Below are 16,863 nucleotides of genomic sequence, written 5' to 3'. Positions count from 1 at the left end.
AGAACAAGAACAAGAATTTCTATTGGCGTATGACGGCGTACAGCCCGAGCTAATAACCACCATAATTATTACATTTTAGTTGTTATTTAGCAGTAATTCCCATTATTTTTTCTCAAATGTTCCTGGAATTTTGCAACTATAGTAAAGAAACACCGTTAATCACAACTTCACAGGTATTTCTGCTTAAAAAAAAGAGGAAATAAACCTTCTGACTCGGGTGAAACATCCTCTATTGTTTTTGCCGTACTGTAGGAAAACTAAAATCAGGTATTTATATTGTACATCTCTGGCCGGTTGTTCTTTATCAGGTGAAGTCGTTCCTGAAAACATCCGGCGCGTCCAACAGACTGAGCACAAAGTGACACAGGCTTCACATTGTTCAATCAGTATCTTTGTCCTCCCTTCCTTTCTCCTCGCCAGCATATTCTGTAAACAAGACTTCTGATAACACACACAGACACACACACGGTTGGTTCAGGGACAAGGCCAAAGGGGGATAGGGGAAAGATTGTCGTACTCTCCCCATAATATAATATATGAGAGCAGATTTTCAGACTTTCTCGCAATCTCAATCACATCCACAGTCAGTTCCTCGTAGACTTTTTTACAATCTGGCTTTTTTTTCTTACAACCAGAAAGCGAGATTAAGGCACCGCATCACTTTTTAGATTAGAGCCGGAAAAGACAAAAGAGAGCACATTGTTGACATCAATATTGTGTTTTAAACTGGTCTCAATAAGAAAGGGAAGGGGGGGGAGGGTACTCCTCAACCATTAAATAACAAAAAATGCCATCCAACTGTTACAGCTCTTTTTATAAACTACAAAGAGATGTGGTTTCCAGCCCATAAACTCAGTTTAACATCAGTGTGCCAACCTCTTTTTTCCCTTGTTTCGCGTTTGAGTGACAGGAAACCGAATAAGGAAAAGATTGAACGATGTGAATACGGAGCCGGGGCGTTTGCTTAACGCGAGGGCACAGACAGTAAACAGTGGGGAAAACGCAGTAGGAGTAAATAATTCATCCGCGAGTTTCAATCTTGTTTGCCGTTGGGGTAAATGGGACGAGACCGCGAGAACAAAGATCCCGTCAGAATCTGTCGTCCTCTGCAGAAATCTACCAAAAGTACATTTTTCTTCGCCCCTATACAACTCATTTCATTGGTTGGCGATGATCATATATCCGCAAAGGCTGAATTGTCATAACATCGACATAGTAAGTCACAAATGCGACATTCTTGCTCGTAAAAATGACAAACTGCTCAATAAATAGTTGGAGTTTTGACCGCTCTGATGTTTCCCGACGAGACTCCCGTTTGCAGAATAATTTAAATGTTGTGTCTCGACCTGCAGACTTTTTTTATCACCTGCGCCGACACAAGATCTGAGAATGTGCATCTCTTGATAGAGACGAGGCCAAAGAGAGATGGCACGCTCTGTAGCTTCATCAGATGGAAGAAAAAGACACAATTTCCGCCACACACAAAAAAAGACATATTTTCGACCCATAAAAAAGTAATGGAAAAAAAAATAGATATTAATATATATTTTTTAAATGTCAGTTTTTTTTGTGGTCATGACTTTTTGGGGGAGGGGGGGGGGGTCAAAAGTATGACAAAAAAAAGATATTAGGGGTCAAAATTATTTTTTTTTATCATAATTTTTTGGGGTTAAGTTGTGACTTTTTTGGGGGGTCAAAATTATGATTTTTTTGTGTGGTGGAAATGGGCTTCCATACTATCCGTCAAGTGAGTTGCTAGATATAAAAGCCACAGGAGGCATTTTACTGCGATCTTTGTTGTTGAGACCTGACCTCCTGCAGTTAAAAGATCCTTTTTTTAAATGTAATTTTACCTTCATTTAAATCAATTGAAAAGCAATTCTCATTTACAATGATGACCTGGCCAATAGGCAGTAGCACAGTCCACACAAGTAACAACAACAGCACAGATACATTACAGTATGACAAACACAAACGCATGAGGAAATGGCAAAAACAACACAGGTAAATTAACACTATGTACATTTGTAAAAATGTACGAGAGAGAGATTTCCTTCTCCACTTCACAGCATACTGTATAAAAAGGATCTAACGTTTTTTAAAACACAGACAGATCATTCAAAAGAGGTGCAGTGCCGTCCAAAATCATGGGGCCGGTTAAATTGAATGCCGTCATGACTCTTCGTGAGCAATTACTGCCAACGAAGAAGCGTACAGATAAGGTCTGCAGGCGGGAGAAAGAGCAGAAGCACCACCAGCGGTGTGCACACAGACAGCGGAAACGTTTAATCCCCTGGATCTGGGCAACTGAAACAAAAGACTTTCAAGTAAACACACACACAGACACACACACGTATGGGTGGAAGCACTCACCCTGATGTCTATCATTCTCCAAACTGATTACCGTTGTGTGGGAGTAAAATGAAAGGGAACGCCGCGATGGCTACTTGAATAAATGACTGTGTGGTGACATTAACGGCGCTCAGAGGGAGACGAGTGTCGCGTTTCAAGGTCTTGTTTTTCTGTGTGTTTACGGACGGGCAGACAAAGCCATCGGAGGACGAGTGTTACGCGAGCCCTCGCTGGATTGAACCGGAGTTATTACAAAAGGTCTCCATCACGTGGACTGATTAAAATGCAACTTTGGGGATGTATGAAACAACACAGGCGTAATGACAGAGGCCGGTTTAAAGTGCACACACCTACAGTGGAGACGTCACTTTTTTGTTGCCGCAATGTTTCTGAAAGCTATCTTACAGGTGAGCCTTGATACCAGGGAGAAACCCGTCATAAAGCACTTCCTCGAATGAAAAAGAGCAGAGTACAGTTGTGCATCGGGAGCAGAGTCGAGCTGCACACACCCAGACACACACACTTTGGTCTGTCTTGGTAATCAACAGTTAGCCGCCGACATGAAAAGACCGCTGTGTCATCACGCAGCTCAAGAGCCTTTTAACTACCCCCGTAGTGTCTCCTGTGACACGCAGACAGACACAAAAACATCCACGCCCCACTCAGCGGGACGGCTATTTTATATTTGAAGGTGAGGCGAGCAGGTGACATGCTGACAGAACGAGACACAAAAGGCCGACTTCCTAAAAAAAAAAACTAAAAAAAAACCTTTGGTGCTCTGTAGAGCCGTCATCGCACATGAAGGGCAGTGGATGATGTGAACGCTTCAAAGGGGACGTTCCAGGAGAAGATTGGTGGGTACAACTCTGCACACACACGGAGGAATTTCATAAACGAAATATGACTCAAACGGAGGCAGAAATGAACTATTTAAACATGTTTTGCGGGCGTGACATGTCATCACCTTTTTATATCTAACCGGAGCGTAGAACAGCTAACAAGAGTACGCCTTTCTGTATAGATTTAGACTTCTAATGTTGCTCCAAAAAAAGGGGCAAACACATAGTATAGCCCGGCATAAAAAGCCTCATTTCAAAACACGTTCAATGCTCAGATTGGAGCCGGTTTTAATGAAATGCATTTGGCTTTATCTAATCAGCTGAGTTGCACCCGAAACATACACAGTGAAACACACCTATATTCTGTGTGCGTACGCATTTAAGGGTTAGATAACGGGAATTACATGAGGAGACGCAGCATAGCTGAGCATGCACTCTACAGGAGTAACCAGGATTAACAGATGTGTGCATGTAAGAGAACGTTATATATGTATACATTCATATAGTACAGGAAATGATAAGCGAGAGCATATAACTGAAAAGCTTTGCAAGATGTGAATACATTCTTACTTCTTTTTCCTGAGACTGAACGGTCTTGGCATGCTTAATCTCCCAGACAATAAAGCTCTTAAGCAATATTCCTGCTTTTAAAATGTGACTATTATGAGCAGAAGACGCAAAAACACAACCTTTTTGGTGCGCTAAATATCCCCTGTAGCATTTTTCCGAGTGTTCAGGGCATGCCGCGTGCTCACATAATGAAGGGCTGAAGGACTTGGGTGGCACTTAAGATTCAGGATCTTCAGTCTAAATAATAGTCGTTCTCCAATGACTATCATTCGGGCTGAATTATCCAGACATTTTGAAGCACGGGGGCGATTACTGGCATCACGCGGAGGTGAGAATTGACAGCGAATCTGTATCTAAAAAGGCACTCGGTGATGATAATAACAGAGGAATTAAAAGTGCAGCGAAAATGAGCTCTTTGGCATTTTTCGTCAATAGATGAGGTGAAATGCACGGCACCACGTGTACAGAGCCGCCAACGGAAACTTAACAGTGGGCGACGGCACAAAAGCAAACACATATTCTATTGTTTTGTTGATAAGCAAAGTTACTACGATCCCAAGTATTCTTAATTTTAAATAATATGGTCCGCGCGACACCTATTTCTTACCCTCATTTGCGAAATCTGGAGGGCCAAAGCTCACTTGACCTTGTTCATTTAAAGTGATTTAAAACAGTCAAAGATGTGGGAAACAAAACAAAACTTTGCATGTCAATTTACCAACATGAACAAGACCAGCTGAGCACGAAAAGGATCATCTGGGTTTATCTAACTGTCACTAGCAAGCCTTAAGAAAACACATGCCTCTCTCAGCAAGAGGACATTTTAATTCAACCTCAGATTAGATGGAGTTAAATGGATTTTATTAAGAAAAGAGAAGAAAAAAAGTCACTGTACAGACAAACGTTGGGCTAAAAAACAACATTTTCAGAATGTGAGACACGCCCAAGGCTGAGGGAAAGCTGTGGTGCATGTCGGTAACCATTTTGTTTTCCAGCAACGATGCCCTTGCCCTAAAAGCTTTTCGTTTGAATCGAATTAGCATTCAGCGTTGGCTCGCGGGCGCGCCGTAAACAGGGCTGCTTTTGTTAATTATCCACGGATCTCAGCGTTACAAAGAGTGTTCCCTACTTGCCTTTGGCTAAGTTACCTTCAGATAGAGAGGGTAAACTTGAGTTTATAGGGGAAAAGGGTGGTTAACTGTACACAAATACAGAAGCGCGGTGCCCTAAATGCACGCCGGTCGGCACTTGTTCATTGTTTAGCGTCTGTAGAACCAGAAGAAAACTTCCTCCAAGTCATTTCTTTCAAATAAATCCCATGTCTGAAAAAAGTCCAAGATCAACAAACATCGAAATAAGGATCACGTTTCAGGCTCAGTCATTTAATAACGTTGGTTACTCAACAGTCTGTCGCTCAATTTAATGCAACACCACACATAAAAACAACACGAATGTCTTCATCTGACTACCATTAGCATCGCAAAAGACATTCTGCATCACTGCAAAGTTGCTGTTTTTGTTTTTTTGGCTCATATTACGGTCACTGTCCACATGTCACTTTCACTTTCTTTATGTCATATTGGGTAATTCTGCCCCGCTCAAATAAATGAAAAACATTTGAGCTACGTCTTGGCGGCGAACAGTAAATATTACGTCTCCAGATCGGGGCACGCGATGCTCTGGCCTCCGTCGAGTGGTTTATGAAAAGCAGAGTGGGGACCCCTTTTTTTTAAAGAGCATCTTCAGCAACTCCGCTATCCCTCCTTTGCAATAAGCTTCAGCGTGACATGAGACAGAAGAACGGTTTGTCCTCTTAGCCGTCCACCTATCGCCACACCGATGCATGCTGGGAGTGCGTTCTAGGGGTGGAAAGCAGCTCCCGAATGGTTCAAAAGAAACTCAAATTGAGCCCCGATACCGAGCTAAATAGGCTGCTTTCAGTGCAGCTGTATGATCCTCACCTGTGGACCATTGACATTAAGACGCTACCGTTCTGCAGAAAACGACTGCCGCAAAGAACGAACAAGAAAAGAGAAAAAAACAAGAGCATCGCATGAAGCGTCTTAGCTGGTGTAACAACATTTACTCAGCTTGCGTGAGGGTCAGCCATTGCCAAGTGCAGCGCGAGGTGTAGAAAGGTTCATTGGTGCCAGACAGTGCTGACTCGAGTCTAAAAAGGTGTCTGTATCTCACATAGGTTGGTCACCGGAGCCCATAATCACGGTGTTTTGTGAAAGACTAAAGGCTAATCAGCGAGGTGGAGAGGAGAGGCCCCACCTGCCCATCAGTCAGTCACGCACCCCCCCCCCCTCCACCACCACCACCACCACCCCTTAGGGGGTGACGGCAACTCCATTGTGGCGAGGTGTGTTTGCTCAAACAAGCCGTGGCATTGAAAGCTCGTGGAGACACTTTGCGTGCGAGTAGTAAGTGTGATCTTCAGAAAAAAGGAGAAAAAAAAGAAACGAGATGACATGTTGTTTACAACGCCGATGAGAAGCCACGTCAACTTCTTCCTTTGATGTCGGGACAACCTGTGTTTGTCTGCCAGGGCTTGAGTATACTAGTGAAAAAGTCTTGTGTATATATATTATTATTGTATAATGATGCAATATATGTATGTTTTGTACCTGTATGATACCCTTTAAAACACAAAACCAACAACAAAGACTGTAGAGTTAGCTTTTGTGCCCATGGAAGAGGATTATTGAAGTCAAAGGCCATGATTATTTGTCTGGAATAAAGAAAATAATAAAAAATAACATGTAAACATGTGTTTATGCACTAAGAGCTACCGCTGACTTAGTTTCAGAATTATACAGCCACCCTTTAAAAAAATGTGAATATAGTGTATTACTGCTATAAGCCATCTTTGCCTTATAGAGCAGAGAGCTTTGGGTTTATTGTATTACATGTTGTATCATTTGATTAAAAACAATGTATTTTTGAAGTGAGAAGTGATTAAAAACTGACAGAGACCTTTGCTTTAGCAAATATTACGATAAACCCACTCTGTTAGGAGTCATTACATTTGATAAGCTCGGGTTCATTGACTGCTATTCGAAAGGATTCCCATCAGTAAGAAAGCTGTGGCACTGAAAATAAATAAATAAAAGAATTGACACCCTACAATTACTTCAGACTGCTGCTGTTGCCTGCCAACGCTCTTTTATAAATTAATCGCCTCTAGCTCCACGTCCATCGACTCCAGCGAGTGCATCCGGCACCTTCTAAATGTTTTAATTCCACCGTGATCAAAATGTACCAAATGTACACGGACAATGCCAACAGCCACTTTGAAGACAGTTGTTTTTCAACTGGATTCAACGTTTTATAATCAGGACCAGGGACTTTATCAGTGCATTATCCCTGCGTAAAGCACGGAGACCCCGTTGGTACCGGTGCCTCAGTACATTATTCCTGTGTAAAGTACCGGGGCCTCAGTACATTATTCCTGTGTAAAGTACCAGTGCCTCAGTACATTATTCCTGTGTAAAGTACCGGGGCCTCAGTACATTATCACTAAGTAAAGCACCGGTGCCTCAGTACATTATCCCTGTGTAAAGTACAAAGGCCCCTGTTGGTACCGGTGCCTCAGTACATTATCCCTGTGTAAAGCACGGATCTGGCCAAATTCAACACATAAAAGTGATATAAGATTATGAATAAAAAAAAAAAGGTACAGATCAACTGCGAGCTGATGCCAAAGTTTTCTTAAAAAGAGTCGACGAACGACAAGATAAACGATAAAAGAAACAATTGGAAACCAGCGTAACGTGTCAGTACCCATGCCCGACTAACCCTTCGCCTGGCAACAGCACGTGCTCCCTCAGGCAGTATCTTGGGGCCGTATAATAGGTGGATTTACCCTTCATGACTTTTATCAGAGCAAAGCATCTGTCTCCCGTCTGAGCCTGAAAGAGATCCATTTGTACAGTTGGAAACGGATTGGCACCCCGTGGCTGTTAAAGACAAAAGCCTTTAAAGAAATTAACTATTTAACAGGGCCGCCGAGTTAAATATTCATTTCAATCCAGCAGCGAAAGAGAGACACCCATCGAGTCCTCTTTTTGTGTGTGTGTGTTCGTGTGTGTCTGTGTGTGTGTGACATCTAGTTGGGCAATTAAAAAAAGGCATTTCCCTTCCTCCTCCCAGGCCGAACGAACAGCTTGGTCAAGATCATGAAAACAAAGACGCTCCAAAGCGTCGATGTCAAAGTTCGGCATGCTCTTTTGTTTTAACTAAGCTGTTGCAGAGCAAGATCTTAAGAGCAGCATCTGCACGAGGAAATGATCTTGTTTTTTTAATGATAAATCTCCCCATTTGGCTAAACCTCTGATGAGTTTGACCAATTATTTACAAAAAAAAATAATCCTTTGACAGACAAAACACATATTAAACAGTCAATTACAGCTCAAAGCCAGTGGAGCTAATATGACGAGCGCTGATGCGTTTACAACTCAAATCTGTCTCGGGACACATTTGAAGCTTTCATCGCGAAGAAAACAAATACAGTACCCCGTCAATACCTTGTTTTGAAGGTACCCACTGCAACTCAACTGGATTCTGGCATGGGAACGCTGGGAGGTGTGGGGGGGGAGGAAAGGGATTCGAAGACAGAATGAAAACAGATTGCAGAAGAAGGACGTCAATGTCATCATGAGAGAGGTATTCTACAGCGACCTGAAAGCAGATCTTCTGCTGCTACATCTCAGCGGGGAACAGACGCAGAGATCCAGCGGTGGAAGGGTTTCAATTTCTTTGAAGAAAGCAATGGACGGTGGTGTTTTTTGGGGGGCAGGAGGAGGAGGTTTAGCGGCTGCGAGGTCTTGTTACAACTAATGATTCTCTCAAAGAGGTACGGGAGGCGCCTTAAAAAACGACAATGAGAGGAGCTCGATTCTGGAAAATTGTTGTGGCAGCCTTGACAGCAAATTCTGCCCTGCCGCCATCCCAGCCCCGAGGTAGACGGGCTCCCACCTACCGCGCTGCTGATGGACCATTATCAACATCTGGAGTCTGTCTGGAGCGCTCGTGAAACATCTCTGCATGTTCACAGCCGGATCGGTGAAAGGAGAACATCCCCAAGAAATGTTTTACAAAAAAATATTGGTTTCTATGACACAGGCATAAAACAAAATGTCCTAAAACAGCTTGTGCCGGCACAATCATGCTCCATTTGTGTTTGCATGTAAAACCTTTGGCTGCTCAATTATGCAGATTATTCCGGTCAATATTTAGATCACGGTTATTTATCAGAGACTTTGGAAACATCAAACCGGACAAAAACGTGTCCGTTCAGTAGATTTTTTTTAAATATGAATTTATTATTCTTCTCTTAAATTAAGGCTCTGTTTCCGCCAGTCAAGAGGAAGTTTGGGCTTTTAGGAAGGGGGTTAAATTTTTCAATTTGGTACACCAGCATAAATCTGGTGCACTTTGAGAGCAAAATTAAGAGGATTCACTTCAGATGAACATTGTGAAAAAACATCCCCAAAAACACTTTTCACCTGTTCATTTCTAACAAACACAACTTATGACATCACAATCATTTGAAGATTATAACCATGCTCACATTTAACAAATAGGAACATGAATAAAAAAATTCAAAAAAGAGGACTTTGTTTATGTTGACATATTTGGTTGCTTTATGACCACTAAAAACGGAGGGGGCCCCGTGTACAAAAAGGGCCGCATTGTTCGTCGTAAACAAGTCTCAAATTAATGCTGACAGTCAACGTTTTGGCTTCATAATCAGTCTTTCAATTCAAAATCAAACTGCAGACAGAGAGCCACGACGTGAAATAAGGTCCCGGCCTTAATGCCTCCCGACTGCACTGTAATATAAACATGGAACAAGTCCACTGTGCTGATGCAACCCAATTTAACCAAGTGTGATTTAATGATTTTCACCGACACCCTGCTAGCAAATTTGCATCCCTTACAGATTCACACTAGACAAACCTAAATATGTTGAGCAAAGCCACAAATCATTTGGCGGGACACCGATCTGTTCGTGTGTGTGTGAATAAATAGGATCAAGAAGTTGCCTGCCGCTGCAAACCATAATTATAGCAGGAATAAAGATCAAACGTGACAACAGGGCTGCATTGTAGTAGCTTGAAGTACATTGTGCCATCATTAGATGCCTTTTTAAGATTAAAAAGAGCTTCTACGTTGTGTGTTAACATCAAAACAACAATCAATTTGAATTAACTTGCATTATTCTGCCGATTAAAAGCTTCAGAAAATCATTTAACTCAGTCGAAAATGCTCATTACAGAGCCTTTTTTATATGGATATATCTTAATAAAATCAAGATTTGGTTCTTTTCACAAAGGGTTTACAAAAAAAAAAGAATAAATCCGACACATTTTTTCAACGTGCTGATCGCTAAAGGGGCTGAACCGAGATGTGCACCGGAGGCGGCACGCAGGAGGGTAAATAATGCATGTCTGCACAGGGCCGAGGGAGTGGAGGGGCTCGTGGAGGGCTCGCTTATGCGTGCCAGCCTCATACGGCTCACCGCGGGAGACACACAAAAGAAGAAGAAAAAACTCACTGTCGTGGTCGGCGGAAAGCGGAGATGACACTGAGCAGCCGCAGAACAAGCCAGCTTGAATTTTCATCAAAACAAAAAGAAAAAAACACCAGTGGGACTTTCACCATGGCCGCTGTCAAAATAGCCGGGCCGGCACTTGTTTGACAGTAAAAGGCCGTTTCGGGGGTCTTGTTTACGCTGCCGGGGGACCTCAGAGACCTCCCAGGGGCCTTTTGGGCCCTAACTCTCTCGCCCCGACACAATTATCCAATTAGCCGAGACGCAGTGGGCAGACCGGAAAGGTGATGAAGGCTGGGACACCTGTGGGGGGGGGGTGGCGGGGAAAAGAGCTGACGACCAGACCGGCCGGCACTTTCGGGTACGAGGTTCTTTTCAGCCGGTCATCTCCATGCAGGCTTTCACAGCGGTGGAAGCAACAAAAAAACACATACCGTGCTTGAGAACAGTTGATAATTGCCAAACCGGCGAGAGCTCGCTTGACCGTCTCCTCCGATTGTGAGACGAGACGTGACAGCACCAAGTCTTTTTGACTGCGGCGGGGAAACTCTAGACGGTGAAATGCCATTGTTACGTGACTGCTGGTGCTTACACCCTTCCGTCAGTCTCCTAAATAGAGTCACTTTATTTTTTTTTAAAAAGGAAACCACAACGTTTCTGCACTTCCCAACGGGACAAAGAGCAGCCCCGGCTTTTTGACAGCTCTACTGAAAGTCCAACTGCCACTTCCAAGAGCGAGCGGGTTGTTTCTCCCCCTTAGGGCATTTCCCTCCGATCCTCAAGGTAATTCAACTGTTGTGTGGTCACATACTTGCACACTCTTCCGTCTCTATAGAGGCTCGGGCATTAAAAGGGATTAAGGCGGAGCTGAATCTGAATAGGAAGTGTCTTTCTCTGCTTTGATTTGTTTGTCAAGCTTTTATTTGATTTTTCCACATGTGGGGGAAAAAAATAGCTTTGATCACATATAATGACGCTAATGAAGAAGACCCTTTTTTTTCAAGATGAAAGGGATAAAGGGGAAGAAAAAAACAACCTGGCAGCAGATCTGAGGATGTTTTTCTCCCATTCCACTTTTTTCTTTTTCGGGGATTATGAAAAACAAATGGTTGACCAAAGTGTTGAGATCGATTACACACACACACACACACATGCACACACATGCAGGTGAAGGCGTGTCTTTGACAAAAACAGCTGTCAGAGTGCGTGAGTCCAGAGTCACGCCACAGTGGGCAATTACATGTCACACATGACATCCCCTGTGCCTCCCTCTGTGTGTGTGTGTGTGTGTGTGTGTGTGTGTGTGTGTGTGTGTGTGTGTGTGTGTGTGTGTGTAATTACACGGAGGGAAAATTACCTTCCGCAAACAAACCAACAGCGACGACTACTGTGACGTCGTCTGCAGCGAGCCACATGCTTTTCATACCAGACGTGACATTGCCAACTTCAAATAAGTTTACGTTCCTAACGATGTTGTTGATGATTCTTTTGACCAGCTTTTTTAAATAAACACAAATGTGCATGCCCTTTGCATGAATTTGTCTGAGACAGGTGGCAACTCCCACCTCCAATTCTTTGCCAATCAAGACTACGATGACACGCAAAATGTCAAAAGGGATCAGGGGGCCGAATGAACCGGACTACGGTGAAGCCTCGGGCAAACAGAGAGAAATGTTGAAGTAATATTCCACCAGGATCTCTTTACAATTCACTGCATATTTATCGAGAGAAACCATGAGACGCATTCCCAAAATAACCCACACAAAATGTATATTTTTAGACGCACAGTCTTGACTTATAGCCTTCTTTATATAGTTACTATCTGGAGGTTCCAGTTATGCATTCAATTAAATGTGTTTTTATTCTTGACACAGTCTCTTGTGATTTAATGCAAAATGAAACGCTTAAATATATATTTGTCATATTTGTCATAATATTCTAAGTTATCCTGTCATTTTAAATTAAGGGAAGCGGAAAAGAGTGACCTGCTTCTCAAAAAATAAAAAAAGTGTCTTGAACAAAAAAGGCCTGGAAAAGATCAACTCAACAAAATTGATCGACGCCCTGACTGGAAGTATTTCCTGCAGGTTTTTTTGACACACACTTATCTAATTTGCAACTGGCTACATCTGCTCTGAAATTCACCTTTGCCCATGCTTCTTCACCTTCAGCGTGGGTTTGAAACCAGACCTGACTGTAGAAGGACGACGAGAGAAAGAAAGAGAAAGAGAGAGAGAGGCACTGAAAGGCAAATAACATTGTTTCAGTGAAACATGAAGCCTTGTCGTATCCTGTCCTCGGGCTGAATTAGTGGAGAAAATGAAGACTGACAGCAGTGATGTGAGGGTGGGCCCGCAGATAAAAGGGACACCCACGGTACAGACAGCGGCGGGCAGCCGCCTCTTACATCACTCAGCGCTCTGAACGTCTTGGGAGTCTCGAGAGGAGAGACGGGGGACATTTTTCACATACCTGAAATTGTATTTACACACCTGCTCAGTGTGAGGTGGAGGTGCACGTACGGCTTTATTCAGAGACAATACAATATCTAACACCGCGTTGGACTGATTGACACTAGTCAGACCCCGGCCACTGAGACTGAACTGTGTAAACATTTAGAGTCGTATCCACAAGATCCTTGAGGGAAAACTGTACCCATCTTGGAGCATGCGAGTTCCAAGATGGCCGTCGTTTGTTTGACTTGGTGGGGCACTTCATTATCGTTGGAAAACAAAGACGACGGCGGTTAGAACGCTGAAGTTGAGGTAAGGAGGGAGGTCGGCCCCGAGGGCAGGAACCTGCAGTGTAATCAAGGCCTTTGCACAAATTACAGGCTAAAGACACTACTAAGCAGAGTTCACTGTCGGGCTGAAGGGGGGGGTCACCCATTATACCAATATTCTTGAGTCACGGAGCAAATTCCTACGTACAACGTCAACACTAGACGGCGGTGGGAGGCTCTACTTATGCTCGGCATCTTAAGTGTCCAGGCACACTGGCTCATCTTTGTTTATAGCTTCGGAAGAAAGAAGACAAAAAAAGCTTTTAGCTGGTAAATAATAACAGTGCTACAGTCAGCTCAAAACTCAAAAGGAATGTAGAGTGGGTCGAAAAGGGGATGAGCTGGTTCGTTCAGCGTGTTTTCTCCACAACACAGACGTCACTAAAAGAAAAGGATGCAAGTGTGTGTCGGCAAGCGTGTTCATGTTTGATTACCAAAGCAACAAAACAAAATGTGTCATGCATTATCAGACCAATAGATATCTTGCCAGCGCCGAGACTCATTTTCTTTCCAAAAGGAAATTGGTTCTTAAAAAATAAACAGAATAAAGACTAGAAACATGTGTGATATTTGATGCTATTCTTCAAACAATTACACGAGCCATGTACTTAATATTATTTGCTTCAGAAGACCTTTGTAGTTTGAGTAAAATGGATGGAGGGTGTATTATTGTGAGTCATTCCGTTGGATTATTGCAGGATATAAACAAAGTGGCAAACAAACCTTTATGCCACTTACATGTTTTGTTTGGCAAGAGAACCTTCACGAACTTTTACTAAAACGCCAGAAGTAAGAAGTAAATGTTCGGCTATAAAAGAACTAAACCAGTATTTTATGTCAAAGAATAAAGCACGACAATCTCTTAAGTTTGTGTTAACCGCAGACGTTTATGTCTGGCATCTCACCAAAACCCTTTTTTAAAAATACACTGACTTTAGGTCAGTGACTTTTAGGTTTTAATCGCACATTATCGAGTGTAACGCTCGGAGGGTTTGTGTCGCAACTACATGTGGTGTGCAACAACAACAACAACAAAAAGACCATCGCTTAAGATACTGACAGAGACATGCATGTCCTGGTTTGACCGCTTTCTGGGGATAACTGACCTGGTTGATTGAATTTGCAGTGCAAGAGGCGAGGCATGTTCCCAGTGAGGCCACGAAGAAGATGAGGGGGTCAAAGGGCACCGGAGCCATTGCGAAGCCGGCTGCTGCGCTCGTAACCACCAGAGCTGAAAACACAATGCGAGAATAATATAACAAAGAGTTAGTTTTCTTCTTTAAGTATTTAAAGTAACATACAAAGAACACTGCAAATGCTACACCTTGTTGCTGTAGAATACTACAAAACAGGATTAGAGTTAACAGCACATTATCAGAGTGAAAAATGTACTTATTTGATTTAATTGAGCTCTTTAAAATTAGTTAATTGCACCACACAAATGACTATACATGCACCCTTAATTGTCTACAGGCTTCCCTTAATTTGCATGCATCGACTTCCATATGTGAGTGGTTCATATTGAATGGGGAGGAAAAAAAGACACGTCGTGCTCTTCACCTGTCAGTTTGATTTTTGCCAGCTTGGCGTAGACGTCCGGCAGTTCGGCCACGTCGACCTTCAGCAGCTTCCACTGTCTGTCGAGACGCGCCTCCTTCGCCTCATCCGTCTCCACGTGGATATGGGGAGGCTCGCCCGACGTCGCGGACCCGCTGGACGCGGAGTCTTTCTGGGCCGGCGCATCGTCCGTATCGGGCTCCGAGGGGGATATCGCAGGCCGTGCTTGACTGGTGATGTCCTCCGACTGTGGGACAGTATCTGCGACCACGGGAGCAATGGCCGGTATTCTCTGGACCCGTCTTTCGACGCCGACGTCTCTCTCGTCCACGATGGTCTGGGTCGGAGCCGGTTTCGGGACGGCGCGTTGGTGAAGCTCGCTGCTGTTCTTTGCTACATACTGAGAGGAAAAGCGGTGCGGAGAGTGAGTTACGGGATGATTTACTGATACGACAATACAACTGACAGACACACAAAGGTATGTGTTCAAGGTATGGTTTGACAACATGCAAGACAATATGTTTAAACTGTCAGCAAAAGGTATATTGAGCCCAGTGAGAGATACCTGTCGTTTCAGGAAGTTGAGGTGCTGGTACGTCAGCCAGTTTGATGGATCTCTTTTGTGCAGCTGAATAAGGCTGCGAGCAGTCTGCTTACATTCAGGAACATTTTGAACTAATTTCTGCTTCACGCTGACACCAATCAAACCTACAGGAAATGTAAAAAATGCTACAGTCAATAAAATAAATACAAACACAGACGGGTTTGGATTAATTCTGTAAGACAATAAGCTGGCATGTAAATGTCACATGTGTACAGATGTTAAAACAGACATCTTAAAGAGCCTACTGTACTCCATACAGCATACTGGTGCTGCAGTCATAGTAAAGCAAAAATGAAAAAGATTCAGGTGGCATTTAATGTTTTTAGAATAATAGTCATGTGATTGTGAATTGTAATGTTCCCGCCTTTTACGCTTTTAAGTGTTCATTGACTGCATCAAGACATGTAATAATAACAGCTTTAACTGAGCCAACGCAAAGGAAACATTGGAACAAATGTCTGTTTTTTAACCACAAGTGATTTTTAAACTGCAATAATTATCCCTGCGTCTTGGTGTCCTCTTAATGTATTCGGATTTTGTTGCTGGATGGACTCAAGTGCCTGAAGAAATAAAGTTGCATAAACTTGCACGGGGGGAAAAAGATAACACACACCATAAACAGCTTGCAACACACTACTAAAAGTTCAGATAACTTTATGGAGGTCCTGGTCTTCTCAAAGCAAAAGCATGCAAAACAACAACAGGCTGCTTCCCCTTCAGACTCAGCTCGTGACGATCACTGAACGCCACGAAATAACACTTCTTCCTCATCAAGATTGTGTGACGTCACGTCACGTAATAACACGTTCCCGTCACGAGCGTAATAGTTATGAAAAGCCCCACATCTGCAATGCTCCACGCCTTTCACGTTGCTTCACACACGGTTGCAATTAAAACAGCGGCAACGTTGTCGTGATGAACCCGGTCGGTTGTTAGCTCGTGCTGGGTGACTCCTCTCTAAGGTCACCGCCAGCCCGGTGCCAAACATCCCCCGATGCTAAAGATAGCATCCGTAGCTTCAGCGGTTGTTTTCTGCTCGCGCAGGCTAAAACGTAAAAACAATAAAATACTTTGCTGCGTGTTAAACCACACGACCCGCGTCCGCTCCGGTTACCTGACAGTCTGCTACATGGCGTTTTGTACATGTTGGCGAATCATAGAGCCGACTGCCGTTTCGGTTTCGACCCTATTCACTTGCAGCGCGCCGCCATTACGACCTCGGTGGTTAAAGAGAAAGACTTCCGGGTCAGCGCTACGTCAGCTCGCGCGCATGTCTGTGTGTGTGCGCTGCAGTTATTATAAAACACACAAAATTCATAATAAATTCACCATATTAGAGACAAAATTAAAATTACTGCTTAAAAATTAATTAAATAAACTAATACCGAGTAGTTGGAATCTTATTGGCTACATGTTTTGTTTTGTTAGTTAATTTAATTTATTGTTATTATTTCTGTAAATGTTGTGCATTTTTCTTAATATTCGATTTTCTTTTTTTTGCACTTTAATTATTTACATTTTACATTTTTCATACCTGCATGTATAAATGTTGTTATAGCAAAAAAAAATCCCCTTGCAGGATTAATAAAGTAACTATATA

At 43.1% G+C, this 16,863-nt stretch overlaps 1 protein-coding gene across 1 annotated transcript in view; it reads right to left on the bottom strand.

Annotated features, from left to right (window-relative positions):
- The window catches only part of cox10 (cytochrome c oxidase assembly factor heme A:farnesyltransferase COX10), a 28,431-nt gene extending 11,938 nt beyond the window's left edge, over window positions 1-16,493 (bottom strand). Inside the window, exons 1-4 of the mRNA XM_068582901.1 lie at window positions 16,378-16,493; window positions 15,225-15,367; window positions 14,663-15,059; window positions 14,209-14,333 (exon numbers count right to left, since the gene is read on the bottom strand). Coding sequence (XP_068439002.1) covers window positions 14,209-14,333; window positions 14,663-15,059; window positions 15,225-15,367; window positions 16,378-16,408 — 696 coding nt within the window. The 5' untranslated portion in view covers window positions 16,409-16,493. The remainder of the gene's footprint in view (window positions 1-14,208; window positions 14,334-14,662; window positions 15,060-15,224; window positions 15,368-16,377) is intronic.
- Window positions 16,494-16,863: the final 370 nt, after the last annotated feature.

This window comes from Clinocottus analis, unplaced genomic scaffold (assembly GCF_023055335.1).
Source record: "Clinocottus analis isolate CAN_PGR_092001 unplaced genomic scaffold, fCliAna1.0.p SCAF_19, whole genome shotgun sequence".
Lineage (NCBI taxonomy): Eukaryota > Metazoa > Chordata > Actinopteri > Perciformes > Cottidae > Clinocottus > Clinocottus analis.
The sequence above is the reverse complement of the archived record's forward strand: the minus strand, read 5'-3'. Positions and strand labels throughout refer to the sequence as shown.